General features: G+C 35.8%; 1 protein-coding gene across 1 annotated transcript in view; it reads left to right on the top strand.

The window, feature by feature from the left end:
* Positions 1-14711, top strand: part of USH2A (usherin) — a 404558-nt gene that overhangs the window by 317841 nt on the left and 72006 nt on the right. Inside the window, exons 50-55 of the mRNA XM_068675985.1 lie at positions 1085-1306; positions 6750-6973; positions 9422-9632; positions 10018-10215; positions 10755-10909; positions 12723-12921. Of these exons, the coding sequence (XP_068532086.1) occupies positions 1085-1306; positions 6750-6973; positions 9422-9632; positions 10018-10215; positions 10755-10909; positions 12723-12921 (1209 nt within the window). The remainder of the gene's footprint in view (positions 1-1084; positions 1307-6749; positions 6974-9421; positions 9633-10017; positions 10216-10754; positions 10910-12722; positions 12922-14711) is intronic.

Here is a 14711-nt window from a genome sequence, read left to right as displayed (position 1 = left end):
ATTTTTTTTTTTCCATTATTATTATTGACTTTATTTGATAAAGTTATTTATACAGGAAACTCTCAAAGCATGCATACTTCCCAGATGTTGTTTGGCCAGCTTGATAGCTCTAGATGTATTGAAGCACACTGGGCTGAAGGCATGGTGATTGCAAATTAGGAAGGCAGGAATCTCTTCAACAGCTGATCTGTTTTTCTTATTTCTTCCTAGTGTTTAATCAGTGACATCTGAGCCACAGACGACATTGCAATACAGAAAAACAATACACTACCTGTATATAATACATAACGGTTAGAACATTAGTTCAGACCAAGTGCAGATACTAGAGAATGGAAACTATTGCCATTTTCTGGCATTTGTGTGTTCTTTATATAATATATCAATAGTATCTACTCTGTTTAGGGCAAACAGTTTATCCCTCTCAGACCACCCGTTATAGTGTCAGTCTCAGTGACAGCCTTATATTACAGCCCTGTATTGTACTGCAACAGTTGATGTTTTTCTTGAAGTAGCAACCAACCCTACTGAATGTGATGGTGATACTGGATTTTTAAAGTTTGCTTATTTTGTAAGTTCTTTAGGAGATTAAGTCCCGACAGACACTGAAAAAACTCTTTAACAGTATGAAGTAGTCCTTCAAAACAACCTTGGAATGATTTTGGAGTAGACGGGATTGTTTTGCTGTGAATAAATAGACTGACCCTTTGGCCAAAGCAAGAATAAACTCTCTTTACTGTAGATATACCTATACTTACAGGTTTTCAGCTGTATTATAATTAATTATATTTACAGAAACTATTTTTGCTGCTCTTCTTGGTTTTTCTTTGTCATGCTTGCATTTTGATATCTTACAGAATCTTTGCCCTGAATGTAAGTTTTTAAAATTATTATTACAAATAAATATATGCTTTTGTACCATTCTACCACTACCAAGTGATTCCATGTTTTCTTGTGGAACATATTGTACATGAAACTAATAGTGTGTGAACCTAGACTAATACTTGTTGCCATCAGTTGAGAACCTCTCAGGGATTTCATGAGATATACCTGCATTAAATCTTTAATTGTATTCTTAAATTGACAGGTGAAGTATGCTGCCTTAATGAAGAGCAAAACAGAGTTTCAGTTGGAATTGGTGACTCTTGCTGTCAGGGAATGCCTTACTCCACATCAGGGAATCAAATCTGTTGTGGTGGATCACTCCATGATAGTTTCAATCAGCAGTGCTGTGGTGGAGAAGTCGTAAGTACAGCCTTGGTCTGCTGTGGTGATGAAGAGAAAGGGACTGCACATAGACCTCTCACAGGTAAGTGAGAAATTTTCAAGAAAAAAAGAGTTTTGATCTTTCTAAATCTCTTGTAGAATTAGCCATTCAGAAGTGGGATACTTCAAGTTAAGTTACATATGCCGATTTTGTTAAAATGCTGTTGCACTTCACTTACCTATTCCAATAGATTGCAAAATGGTGAGCTGGTGATTACCCAATGAGTCCAAAAGCTGCAAGGTCTGAAGACACTCCAGAAAATTCAAAGGGAGTGCCTGATCTTTCATTACTCAAGTCACAAGATTGGACCAGTCTGCTTTTAGTCAGTAGAGCTGAGGTCAGACTTTGTCACCCTGTGCTGCTGTGCATCCTAGTGCAGGGATTTTCTATTTGCTCTGGAGATGTGGAGTTAGTCACCTAGGAACTGAAGATGACAGTGCTATCTGGTTGGAAGCCCAAGTCCCTCATTTGTGCATCTACTTTTACATAAAGCTAAACCCACTGGAATTTAAAATTAACAAAGCTTAATCCATAGCACTAGTCCCTTATTCATCTGGTGTATCCTGTTAATTTCTTGCATATCACAAGAAGTTAGTGCATCGCCTAAACGTACAATATATACCTTACTTCCTCATAAAGCACTATGTGACTAGCTGATGACAAAGATTGGAGGTATTATTACAAAACCCATTCAGGTATTTTCACATGTCTTTTCTTTCTGCATGTATTGGGGGAATTATATACCGTCAGCCTTAGGCTTTCTCAGCCTGACAAAAAGACTTCAAAACCAATTGCAGTCTCAAAGGGGAATCCGATTTCAAAACATGGAAATAATGAATGTAGTACTGTTTTAGTACCTGTTTAGTACTGGTTTAGTACCAGTTCTGCTTGGTGTACTAAGATTAGTGGTACATACAGTGCTTTTGCCACGTGTGTGCCAGTTTGAGCCTCTTGCTGTACAACTAAGGATCCTACCATATAACCAAGACCCCAGATCTAAAGGCTAAATTCTTCCTTTACCCCCAGATGATCTCGCTCTTCCCCTTACTTTTTGTGTTCACTGGATCCTACAGCTGCTGTGTGTGATGTTCAAAGCACTCACATTCTGTGTTGACTGTCAGGAAGGACTAAACTAGGAGACATGGCAATGCTTTCTCCCTATCAGTGGTGAATCATGGAATGTATGCTGCAAACCGCACCACTTGCATGGTGCTCCCCCTCACTCTGATCCCTAATTGTACCTGATCTACAGCATCTACACAGGACTCACAATAATGTCTCTGAGCAAGGCCCTTTTGCATAGCAGCACATTGTGTGGCTGCCACAAGACAGGGCTGGCTCATAAAACATCTCTTTATGTACTTTATTACTTAAACTCTTTTATTTGCCTGCAGGAGCCCTTTAACAAAATCACATTGAATTGACTTTCTCACACCAAATCAAATCTCCCTGGTCCCAGTTCAGTTGTCTTTGTCAATATGTATTTTATAAATGGAGTGAATTAACAGATGCTGTTGGAACAGAACTGCTGGGGTAGCGTTTATGTTTTTACTGCTCTCTCTGGGCAGATGAGTTGTGTAGGAGTGTAATACAGGTATCTTGGGATGAAAGTTATGTTCTTCATTTCAGTATATATGTATTCTTAACAGTTTTTTTTTCCTTAAATGTATATATTTAAAAAACCTTTATACCCCTCTTTTTAAAATGTGTTTAGCCTATAGCACTCTATCATTTACACTATTTTTCTTGAGAATGGGTCATGATGACATTTTTTTGGCCATTAAAAAAGAAAACAGTAGCTTTTTCATCGTTCACAGATTTCCTGTGAGGACTTTATGCTGTGAGCCAGCATACAGCTGAACACAAAAACATTTTTCAAAGATGAATTAACACCATAGTTGAAAAGAGATCATATTATTCTGCATTAAGCATAGAATAGATTGTGGTTTCTTATCATATCATATACATCATGCTCAATAGGTTTTTGCTTAATTTCTTAGAGTAATTCAGCCTTGCTAAATATATCATGAAAATGCACAAGCCATGCACAAAATCTGTGTTCCCTATTCCTCTTATTTATAATGATTCTGATGGGAAAAAAAAAAAAGTCTCGCACAAAGACATAATTTACTTACCATTGGCTTATCAAACGGATACTTAGAATTTTGCAAGAATATGGTAGTTGGAAAACTGATTCCATTGTCTAGAAGGGGAAGAGGTAACTGGGATGGCTTTAAGCAAAAGCTGACATGCTTCCAAAGCTCTCTTTTGTAGCTGGCAATAGATGCCACAGTTTAAAATGTAAGAACAATTTAAAGCTTTTGTTTGCCATTTTTTGGTTTCTTGTAAAAATCATGTGAGAAAAAACAATCACTACAAGTGCAAATCTTGTTGCATAATCAGTTCTGCTGAAAGCAGCATGTTTCTGCAGAACCTAGACCATTTTTTCACTGAATGATGGTTTTAAGAACTTGTATGGTAGAGTTTTTTTCATTTGCCATTGTATACTTGGAGAGTCTGTCCTGCAACAAGATATGTGTCTTCTATCTCATATTACTTTTTTTTTTTTTTTTTTGGGGGGGGGGGGGGGGGGGGGAGGTCTGTTCTCTTGGATCTTATTTTGTGCCCCTTGTTGGCCTTATTTAGTGGGGGGACCATAGAGAGACATCTACTGGCAAAGGCTGGCAGTGATACCATTGTATGCATGTATCCTGAGCCCCATGGCTGCAATGTGATTATCCAAAGTTGTCTATTTCTGTCTATAAAGGATAATGGAAGCTGAAACCACTCTTGGATTTTCTCTTAAAAAAAAAAATAAAAATAAAAATAAAAAAAAACAAAAAACACTAGTAAAATGCCCCTATACTGTCTCAGACAGTGAGAGATAATGCTTTTTACTGTTGTGGTTTCTGATCTGTTATAGTTGCAATACCCAAATGTAAGCCAAGGATTTTTGGAGTAGACTGCAATGTACACTGGCTCTGTATTTTGTTGATCCTCTATTCTGGCTCCAAAGGCTAAGCCTTCTAATACTCATTTTTCCCCTTTGAAAGCATTGGTTTTGCAGATTTACTAAATTAGTAATTCATCACTCAGCTATGTTTGTAAATTTTTTCAGTTGCCGGCGATGAACATGAAATAATTGTTGACAGAAATCACTGTTAGCAAGAAGAGTCTTTTCCAGCCCATGGATTTTCTTTTTGCTGTAATGCATTATGTGCCTATGAAACATAAATATATAAAGCATGACACATGCATTCAAGCTGATTTACAAACAAATATTTTGTATTTTGATACTGTATTGAATTCAGGAAAGGTTTATAGAATTTCTGGATCCTTAAGCAATTGAATAAAGCAATTTTTAGAAAGCAAATCAATCCATCAATATTACATAGCCCTATTTTGTTTTTCTTGGAGCATATTTAAAATTATACATTTGAGGTGTCAAGGTTCAGGAGTCAAGTGCTACATGTGATAAATTAAGCAGAGGTCAAGGGCTATGCAATGCAGTTTCAGAAGATTGTCTACCTCTGCCTTTGCAGCTCATTCATGCTGAAGTGATGCACTATGGGAATTACTACCAAACTCTGCTCTGCAACATCTGCTCTCCCTAAGTGAGTTAGTGCACGTCAGACATCTTTATGTCAGAATATTGCAGTGATGGATGCAGTCTTCAGAAAATGCTGCATAAAAATCTGGTGTGCCGTTCTGGCCATTAAGTGAAATTACTATTTAAATTAATGGCGCTGTCACAGTTTATCTGTGCAAAGAATGAACGCTGATTAGGGTATTAAGTAATTAGCAATTTATCACACTGGAACAAGGTTGATAATAATTAAAGAAGTAATGGTTTACCAAAGAAACTAGAAAGGGAGTCACTTCTTGTTATGTGAGTGAAATCTTGGCTGAAAAATTTAATTCAGTCAAACAAAGATGAGGTTCACACTGAAAGAATACAGCCTTGTTTGTTTCAATAGAAAAACAGTTCATTATCAAAATTTTAGTTTGCCTGTCAAAAGTCCCTTGGGGCTACCCGAGTTGCTTATTAGTATTGAATTGAGTCTTTTTCTGCATTAATTCTCTACTTAAAATCGGTAGGATCCTAGGACAATTTGGAAAAAGGGTGTGAACAGGAGGAAATATTTACCTCTTGGAGAGCTGGTGACCACAATTTGATTTCTGTGAATGAAACCAGTCCTGAAAATAGGTGAACCATGCAAGCAACTTCACCATTTTGAGTCATTGCTCTGAATGCTTTAGCAGGATCGTACCCTTAACAAGTAATTTTAATTATGTATGACTTCCTAAGAGAGATTTGCTGAAATAAATGATAGAGAATAAAGCAGCCACTTCTGCATGTGTATTAAATGTCTACATACTACAGAAATTACATCAAATACAAATTACTTTATAGGTGTAACAGTATATCTCAGCTCTGTTTTTTTTGTGATATCTTTCTACTTGAATTAATAATAATATTTTTTTTTCACTGTCATTTATAGGGGTATTTACCCCTTTCTTTAAATGGTGGAGGATTCAAAGCAGGTATTTCACAGTTGCAAAATCATCACAGAATCACAGAATTTCTAGGTTGGAAGAGACCTCAAGATCATCAAGTCCAACCTCTGACCTAACACTAGCAGTCCCCACTAAACCACATCCCTAAGTTCTACATCTAAACGTCTTTTAAAGACTTCCAAGGATGGTGACTCCACCACTTCCCTGGGTAGACTGTTCCAATGTCTAACAACCATTTCGGTAAAGAAGTTCTTCCTAACATCATGTTTGTGAATATATGGAAACCTACACTGATTATGATGAGCTTTTAATTTTAAAGTAGAATTATCAAAAATAGAGCCTGTGGAATTAAATTTGTCAGGTTTTCAATTCCATTATAGAAATGAAAGTTATATTTAGATACTAACTTCTTAAAGCATAAATATGAGGGCTGAAGCTTAACTGTGGGTATTTGTTAAGTAACCCATTCAGTTCCATGTACACTGTATGAACCCTCACTTTAAATCATAAACTATAATGTGAAACATTCTGGAATGTTAAGACATACTGGTTGGAAGACTGCCCATCTGGGAGGAATGAATGAGATCTGACTGAGAGGTATGTGGAGAAGCTTTCTCAATTTCTGCATCAACAGTCTGTCCTTGACCTGTAGCACAGAATACCTTTATATGGTACTTCATAGGAAAGGTTCTTACAAAAGTTGAGGAATAGTGTAAGTTAACTCTAGGAGATCCCTGTTTTTTCCTTTAATTCTTGGTTGTTTTCAAGTAGGTCTAGAATTTAGGATTCTTGCTTCGGTCACCTTGCATTCAGAATTTAATCTCACTTCAGCTAAATCATCGTATTTCCAGCTGCTGATGGTTTTATGCCAAGCTATACTGCAGCCTGAGCTTTCTTCTTTCTTACCTCTTTTAAAAATTATTTACATTACATATTCAGATATATATTTTTTGTTTGTTGTTTTCAGGGATGTTCTGTTGTGGGCAGGAATATGTAAATGTGTCAGATACCATATGCTGCTCAGGTTCCAGTGGTGAGTCCCTAGCACATGTTAGAAAGAATGACCAAGTGCCAGTAAAATGCTGTGAGACTGAACTTATTCCAAAGAGCGAAGAATGCTGTAATGGAGTTGGATATAATCCTTTGAAATATGTTTGCTCTGACAAGATTTCAGCTGGAATGATGATGAAGGTAATTGATAGAAAATCTCTCAGTAGCTCTGATTTGACGATGGAAAGAGAAATACACTGTTCATAACTATTTTTCTAAAATAGGAATATAAAAACTCTTGTGTGCATTATTCATTTTCACATTACATCCATATTAATACCGAATGAGTTCACCATGATTGATGTTATTGCAATGAATTCTAAAGGAATTAATAATGATTAGCTGCCTCTGTGAAGTGTTGCCCAGCACTTCAGATTAGTACAGTGGCTAAAAGCTGGCATACTAACAAGACTGGCATATATAGCCAGTTCCCATTCTGTGGCCACTGTTCCTGACAATGTTCCTTGATTAAAAATTGAAATTGAAGTCACCTGTTCTGATGTATAAAAATGCTATTACATTTCAGTTCAGGCAGGCAGTATAACATAGATTTCCCCAAACTTCCTCCACAAAAAAATTATTAATAAAAATAAAGCAATTGATATTTTCTTGATGGACTTAATCTTGATCCTGTTGAAAACCAGTGGCAATTTTGGCATAAATTTCAGCAGTATTAGGTCCCTGTATAACTTTTAGTAATAATGAGGATATTTTTCATGCTTTCGACACAAAGTGAATTATATAGTTTATTTTCACTCCATTTAAATGTCATAATACACTAAGCAACATAAAAGCTACTTCTGTCATTTTTAAGAGCAGCCAGTGACTAGATGCATCAGCAGGAAACAATTTGGCCAAAATTTCAGTTGCAGCTCCAACTGAATTCAACAGAAATTTTCAAGTAATAACTTCTCAGTGTTAGATGTAAGCTGTGAAAAAGTAAACTGTTATTTATTTTTTTTTGCTTAAGTGAAAAAAAAAATTCAAAGGATGGAAACTGTTTTAATATATATATATTTGCATATAAGTATGTATTTATATTTAGAGAGGGACAGAGAAAGTGGATGAGAGAGGATTGGGTTTTGTGAATGCTACAATATGGAAATGAAGTAGATATTTTTGAATATATCACTTAAATGAAAAACAAACCAAACCCTACCACATACAGGTGTTCTCATATACTTTCCATTCACCTGCTGTGGTAACACACAAATATTTCTTCCATCTTCTCCTTTCCTTTTTATGGATTTCATGTCATTTCATTTCCAGACTGAATAATTTTCTCCCAAGCAAAATCCATGTGTTGTGATGAGTCAGCTACAGTTCCTCAGCACATTGTATTAGTTTATGCAAGGCAAAAATGGGTGAAAATGGGATAATGAATTCTAGCGTGTATTGTGCCATGTCCATGCCTTGGGTATAATGTATAAACAAAGGAGGCACTTTGTATTTCCACACCCATAGTGGAAGAGAGAGAGCAGGGCCATCTTTCTGATATGTATAGATTTACTAATATTAAAAGGACTGATATTCTGACACATGTCCTGGACCTGTAATGTGCTTTATTTGTGAATCCAATTCATCTGTATCATACATCTTACATCAGTACCTATCACAACATAATTTCTGTAAAAGTTGCCACGTTTGGGTAATTAAATTACCCAAACTTCATAATCAGCTAACAAACTCATTTCAGTAGCTGAATTAAGGAAGCATTAGATATAATCTTTTTTTTTTCTCTTCTAAAGTTGGTAGCCTAATGTGCAGAAATATTTGTAGCCAACTATTGCACTACACCTGAAACAATATTATTTTTTATAAAGAGTTATTGTTCTCTGTCTTATGGTTTGGTGAAAATATCATTTCATGAATTTTAATATAAATTTGTAGATATTCAGTATATATTTCTGTGGATTGTTCTTTATGGGTTAAATCTTATATCTGCCTCAGTGTTTGTAGGCATCCCCTTACTGCAGCAGAACTGTTTAAGCGTAATGTGGTAGAGGGCACATTTTATATAGCCCATGGATAGAGTTATATAACAATAAATAAAACATAAAATAAAAATATATAAAATATACTTCAAACCCCTATGGATCAGGTTCTTAAAAGCTGCCAAGGAATTGCACAGAGCCCTCCTGTGCACTAGGAAAGCTGGGGGAGGGGGGTGGGTGCTACTGGTTTGTCTCAGGACCTTTGACCTACTGAAAATTCTTCAGTGTTCAAATGTTTAAATTCTCAGGTAAAACCCCATCCTCATTTGACTACTGACTCTTCAACTTTCAATAAACCCAGTCATTTAGGGTTCCAGTGGTTAAAATTTGTGATGTTTTGTACAAGGAACCTACAAAAACAAAACAACAACAACAAAAACTCCCTTTCTTTTAGAAAGGACTACTAAAGCATTAATGATCAAAGACAGTAGGCTGACCAGAGACTGAAAGAGTTTCTGCATGCTAGAAATACCAGTGTACTAAGTGTGTGGTTGCCTGATTTGGATGTTGTGTAAAGACAGAGAAATACTACTGGAAGCATTTATAAAGAAAGGAAGAAGTGTAAATATATTAAAATTGTATGAATATTCCATAGGTAAAAGAAGAATGCAAGGCTAATATCCTTTGTCCTTTATCTATGGAAAAAACAGCACATTGTGGAAAGTGTGACTTTGATCCTAGGGAGAATATCTGTGCATGGATAAAAAGTTCACGGAGTGCTACAGAAAAAGAGATAAAGGAAGGTGTGTGTCCAGCTGAAGAGGAGACTGTCTACACTGGAAGCCAAAATCATTATTCATTTACAGGTAAGAAAAAAAATGGCATATCAGATCGGTGGTTTGCTAGTGTGTTTTAATTCACCATGGGAAAAAAGATGTCCCAAATGCTATCAGATATTTTAACTGAATGTGAAGCAAATGTAGTGAAGTAGCATTCCTTCAGAACTAGTCTGAGCATCTTTAGGGGAATGGAGTGGGTAGTAAGAAGTTTGGTGAATACAATAAGGCCTAAAGGTTCTTTCACAAATGTTGCTACAAGTGTTATATCAGACAACAGCCTTACCTAAAAGGAAAAACTTCCCTATCTGTCTTTAAAAATGTAAGTAGTTATAGACATAGAAACAGAAAACAATACTTATTTTGTATATTGTTAAAAGACTGAGGTGACTTAAATGTAACTTTCTTTTTGTAGATCTGAACCTAGAACCTTTTATCACATACGAGTACAGGGTGGCCGCTTGGAATAGCTATGGAAGAGGCTTCAGTGAAATTAGCAGAGCTGTCACTAAGCAAGATGTGCCACAGCGTGTAAGTCCACCAAAATGGGCCAAAGTAGATAACCGTGAAGACATGATACTTCTGAATTGGGAAGAACCACTTCAACCAAATGGTATTGTTATTTGTTTTTAAAAAATGTATGTTCTGTCACTATACTGACAGTGTTCCAAAATCACAAAATGTTTTAATTAATCACTGACACTGAGATATATTTATTCCAAAACTCTAGGTTGAGATCATTTTCATTTTCACAGAAGACAATTTAGTATGTTTTTAGAAGTGCCTAAAAACCTCTTTTGAGAAGATGATAGTAATGAGGAAATATGATCAGAAAATCACGATCATGTTATAAAATTTTGGGGAGGAGCTTGATACACAGTTCTTTCAGGAAAACTTGGTCATGATTTTCAAACTATGAAAACTTGGAACAACTTTCAATGATCATTGAGATCCACTGAGATGTTGATGTAAAGGATGAGTAGAGTGACTTTAGAGTAATTGACAGTAACCATTTAAGGGGGATGACTACCTATTAGAGTGGTCACCTAGAGATTTCATTTAATATTTTCTGTTTGCAGAGGATGTTGTTATAGCATACCATCATGAAGCATTTCTCAGCTAACAAAAGGGAAAACTTTCTTTCTGTGATAGGTCTTATTATTCACTATATCATTCTCCGAGATGGAATCGAGCGTTTTAGAGGAACAGAAACAAGCTTCAGAGATACAAGTGGCATCCAGCCATACCAAGAATATTCATACCAACTGCGAGCCTGTACTGTTGCTGGTTGCACAGACAGCAGCAAGGTTAGTGAATTGGTCTATACAGAACTGGTGCCAGACATTTATCAGCTGGTGTGGTAACATATAAATGCTTTTGGAAAGGTGTAATTTGAAGACATGATGATTATTGAGCAAGTAAGTGAAAAGCATCAATAATCTTATTTGGATTCAACTACTGACAGATGTTTATTCGGATCCTAAGGTTGATACAAGCAAGTGGAAGAAGAAAGCAGTAATTCGGTCTTGGCAGTGCTGAAATCACACTGTAAAAACTGATGTTTGTTAAATAGAAAGCTGTACATGATAGAATAGAGTAAGGAATATTAAAATGAATTTTCTCAAATCCTTGAAATTAAGTCTTTTCTTCTCACTAAGATGTATATAGCTTCTTCTTCCATGCTATTTCTTAGTTTACCTTCTTTAGTTCTAGTAGATCAGCTTCTTCAACAACCTTCTTTTTCTAAGGCTGCTTCTACTATGTTACCTTTGCTGGCTTTCCATGTCTATGCTGACTTCAGGCTTTACACTTCCTTTGTGCACAGCCTGCCTCTGCTTCTGTTTTTTAAGCAGACAGAATCTTTCTTCCCTTTGTCACTGTTTCATTTTTTCTCATATCACTTAGAATCATGGATACCTTTCACCAGCATTAGTATCTAGTCAGCTCTAGTTTCTCTTCTGCAAAGTATCTGTCTTACTGATCATTTGAAATAACTATTTAAGTGACCTTTTTTCACAATAATATCCTTGCTTTGTGAAAACGAATTTCTAGGAGTGCAAGTGTAAGATATGTGGAACAGAAGTGGGGAAGAGTGACTGTGTTTTGTAATTACGGTATCTGTGGGGTTGAAAAGGTGGATTTTTTCAGGTTTTTACATATTTTTCTTACTGGTACAAATCTCATCCAAAAGTATGAGAAAAGAAGGACTGACAGAGGGATAGAGGTAGGCACATAGTCCTCTACCTGCAAACACAGCTATGATCTGGAACCTGTATAGCCACCATTGCTACAACCATTAGCCTGAACTAAAACATTCTGCTTATCACACTTGTATGTAATTAAGGAGTTTACAGTTGCAGACACTGAAGTCTGCAAGTAGAGACTGATTCCATCAAATGTACTAAAACAATATATTACAGAGGGCACATTTTATATTTAGAACATAATATAAATACTTTAAAGTGGTAATAAATAAAAAAAAAGTGATTCTAGAAGAGAAAAAGGTTCTATTCACTTATTAAACTGGTATCATTTGGATATGCCTCTGTACAAAACACTAGAGATGTGTCAACAGAAAATCATCAGTTCCCTGCCCTGCCCTGCCCTTCTTTTGTAGGAAGAGCTAAACAAGTGTGAGGTTAACGAGTCCGAAGTTATTCTATCTTTCAGAATCTTTGTTTTTCTTACAAAAACATGGAGTTACACATAACTTTGATAGAGTTCAGATTGCACTGGATATATTGAGGCTTAGCCCCATGTTTACTGGTTCTTAAAATATATGAAATCAGGCAGTTAAAATGCAGAGACACTGACGAACCATATGGAAGAGAGTTATCAAGAGTTTTCAAGCAATACAGTTTTTGTTGTTTCGCCCTGTGCTATACACTGCAGCTAAGATTGTGGTGAACCTGTCGTGATAAATTGTAGACATAGACTTATGTAATATATTCAAGGTCAGATTTCATTGTGAAAAAGGAGGAAAAAACTAACTAGTTCTCCAGGCTCTTGGTAATGATATGCCAGACCAAACAACATTATAAAACAAAAGTGACATTCTCATTGATCATGGTATCTAGTGTACTATTACATTAAATTGCTGTTTAATTCATATGTCTTCAGGTAGTTGCAGTCACTGTCCAAGGAGTCCCTGAGAGCGTTCAGCCACCAGACGTCAGTGCTTTGAACTCAACAGCATTGTATTTAAGCTGGACTGCACCCAAGAAACCAAATGGTATCATCAGAGAGTACCAGATCAGTCAAGTGGGAAAAGGACTTATTTACACTGACACTGGAAGCAAAATGCAACACACAGTATCAGGTAAGGAGGCAGAACTGAGAATCTAATGTCCTATCCTTAAGATATTGAAAGTATTAACATAAAAAATGCCACCTGTCAGTAACTTTTAAATCTGACCTTTTGTGCACAGTTTAGAAATGATTTATACCCATTTTACATACCTTAAATTTATTTTCTTCAAGCTTTTCAATTCAGGCTTCTGATGTTAAAATACTAATAATTTCAAAATTATAAAACTAATCTATCCAGCTCAATTCCCGGTTCATGCTTGTGGTGAGCTTGAGCTCTCAAATATTCTGTGTAGGCTTGACATCCCTTAACACAGATATGACTCTCTTTTTTACCATTAATGTGCGGTAATGTGGTTGAAGTCACTGGTGCCACTGTGAATGTATAGCAGCGTAGAAGCAAGGAAGATCCAGTACTTTATGGCTGAGTCATTAAAAAGGAAAAGAAAGGGAAAGATTAGGATTCTGTTTATGTTAAATATTGCCTATATACATTTTTTAAAATGCTTGGTGAAATTTCGTGAATGTGCATATATCTGAAAGCAGCTTTAGTCAAGAGATTTTGGGGGGGGAGATTTAACTCAAATGTATTATTGTCACATATTTATTTTTTAGTTATATTTGAATTTTACATTGAAGCAAAATTATACTTAATAAGCCAATGCTTTTCTTGAATACAAAAGATAAACTTTTTGGGATATCTTTTCACACTTTTTGGGATATCTTTTCACACTTCTTGATCTCAGGTTACTTAGTAAATTCTTGTGTTTGTGTTTTTTTAGAATTCATAAATACATTTTTTCTTTTTTCTTTTTTTTTTTTTTTTTTTCTACCTGATGGAAAACACAAAGATTCATAAGTTATAGTTTTTATAGTCACCATACAAAATCCACCTAAGAAGCAGAAGTCGACTTAGGGCATATCAAAGCCATCCAGCATACTTGCCCTCCCAACCTCCCCTCAGAGCATGAGTTCTTAGTCATGTTGGATCCCTTCATGTTTTCAAATAGATCCTTCTTGTTGTGGCTGCTCACAGAAGACTAAAGGATGGCTGTTCCTCTTTGACAATAGCATGCTCAAGCATAAAATTCATCAACGGTATATTAAACCTATCACCATATTTACTTCTTCTGGAGATGGGGTATTAACAAGAGTATCCCTGTTTGTGGTATATGTTTCAGAATTGCTGTTTTAAGTTTGTGATGTAAAGAACATCTACCAACAAGCAATGATTTTTCACTTAAGCCCATTTGAAAAATGCTTCTTCTGTGCTCCTGGTTCCTTCCCCAAAAGTACTTATAGCTCCAGAGTAACTGAGATTTTTAATGCAAGCAATACAGGTTTTTCTTACCCGTTCCAAGGGAGAGAGAGGAAGTAGTTACCTCCTGAGAAACAAAGATCTTTTTTCCTTTTGTGCTGCTATACCATTAAGCCATCGTCCAATGCTGCCATGTTCAGCCAGGAGCAAAGTAAGTGATTGTTCTTCCTGACAGTCATAATCGAATCCTCTGCTGTTTTCTGTAGGAAGTTCCTAGGGTAATAATGTGGAATTCATGGCAGTGATTTTGCAGTGTGGATAATTACTGCTCTCTAAACTCAAAGAATAAGCTAAAACAATCAAATTTATTTCATACATAATCTCAAATGTTTGAACTAACTATTGTGTTATTCCCTGTGGATGTAGGTTTTGATTTTCTTATCTCCTCTTTTTTTTTTTTTCTTTCCAAAAACGTCTGCTTTTCCCTGAGCAACAGATGAACATTAATGAAGCTGTAGCATTAGTATTTCTTGAGACTTTGAATC

Source organism: Anas acuta, chromosome 3 (genome assembly GCF_963932015.1).
Source record: "Anas acuta chromosome 3, bAnaAcu1.1, whole genome shotgun sequence".
Lineage (NCBI taxonomy): Eukaryota > Metazoa > Chordata > Aves > Anseriformes > Anatidae > Anas > Anas acuta.
This window is presented reverse-complemented; position numbering and strand designations above follow the sequence as displayed.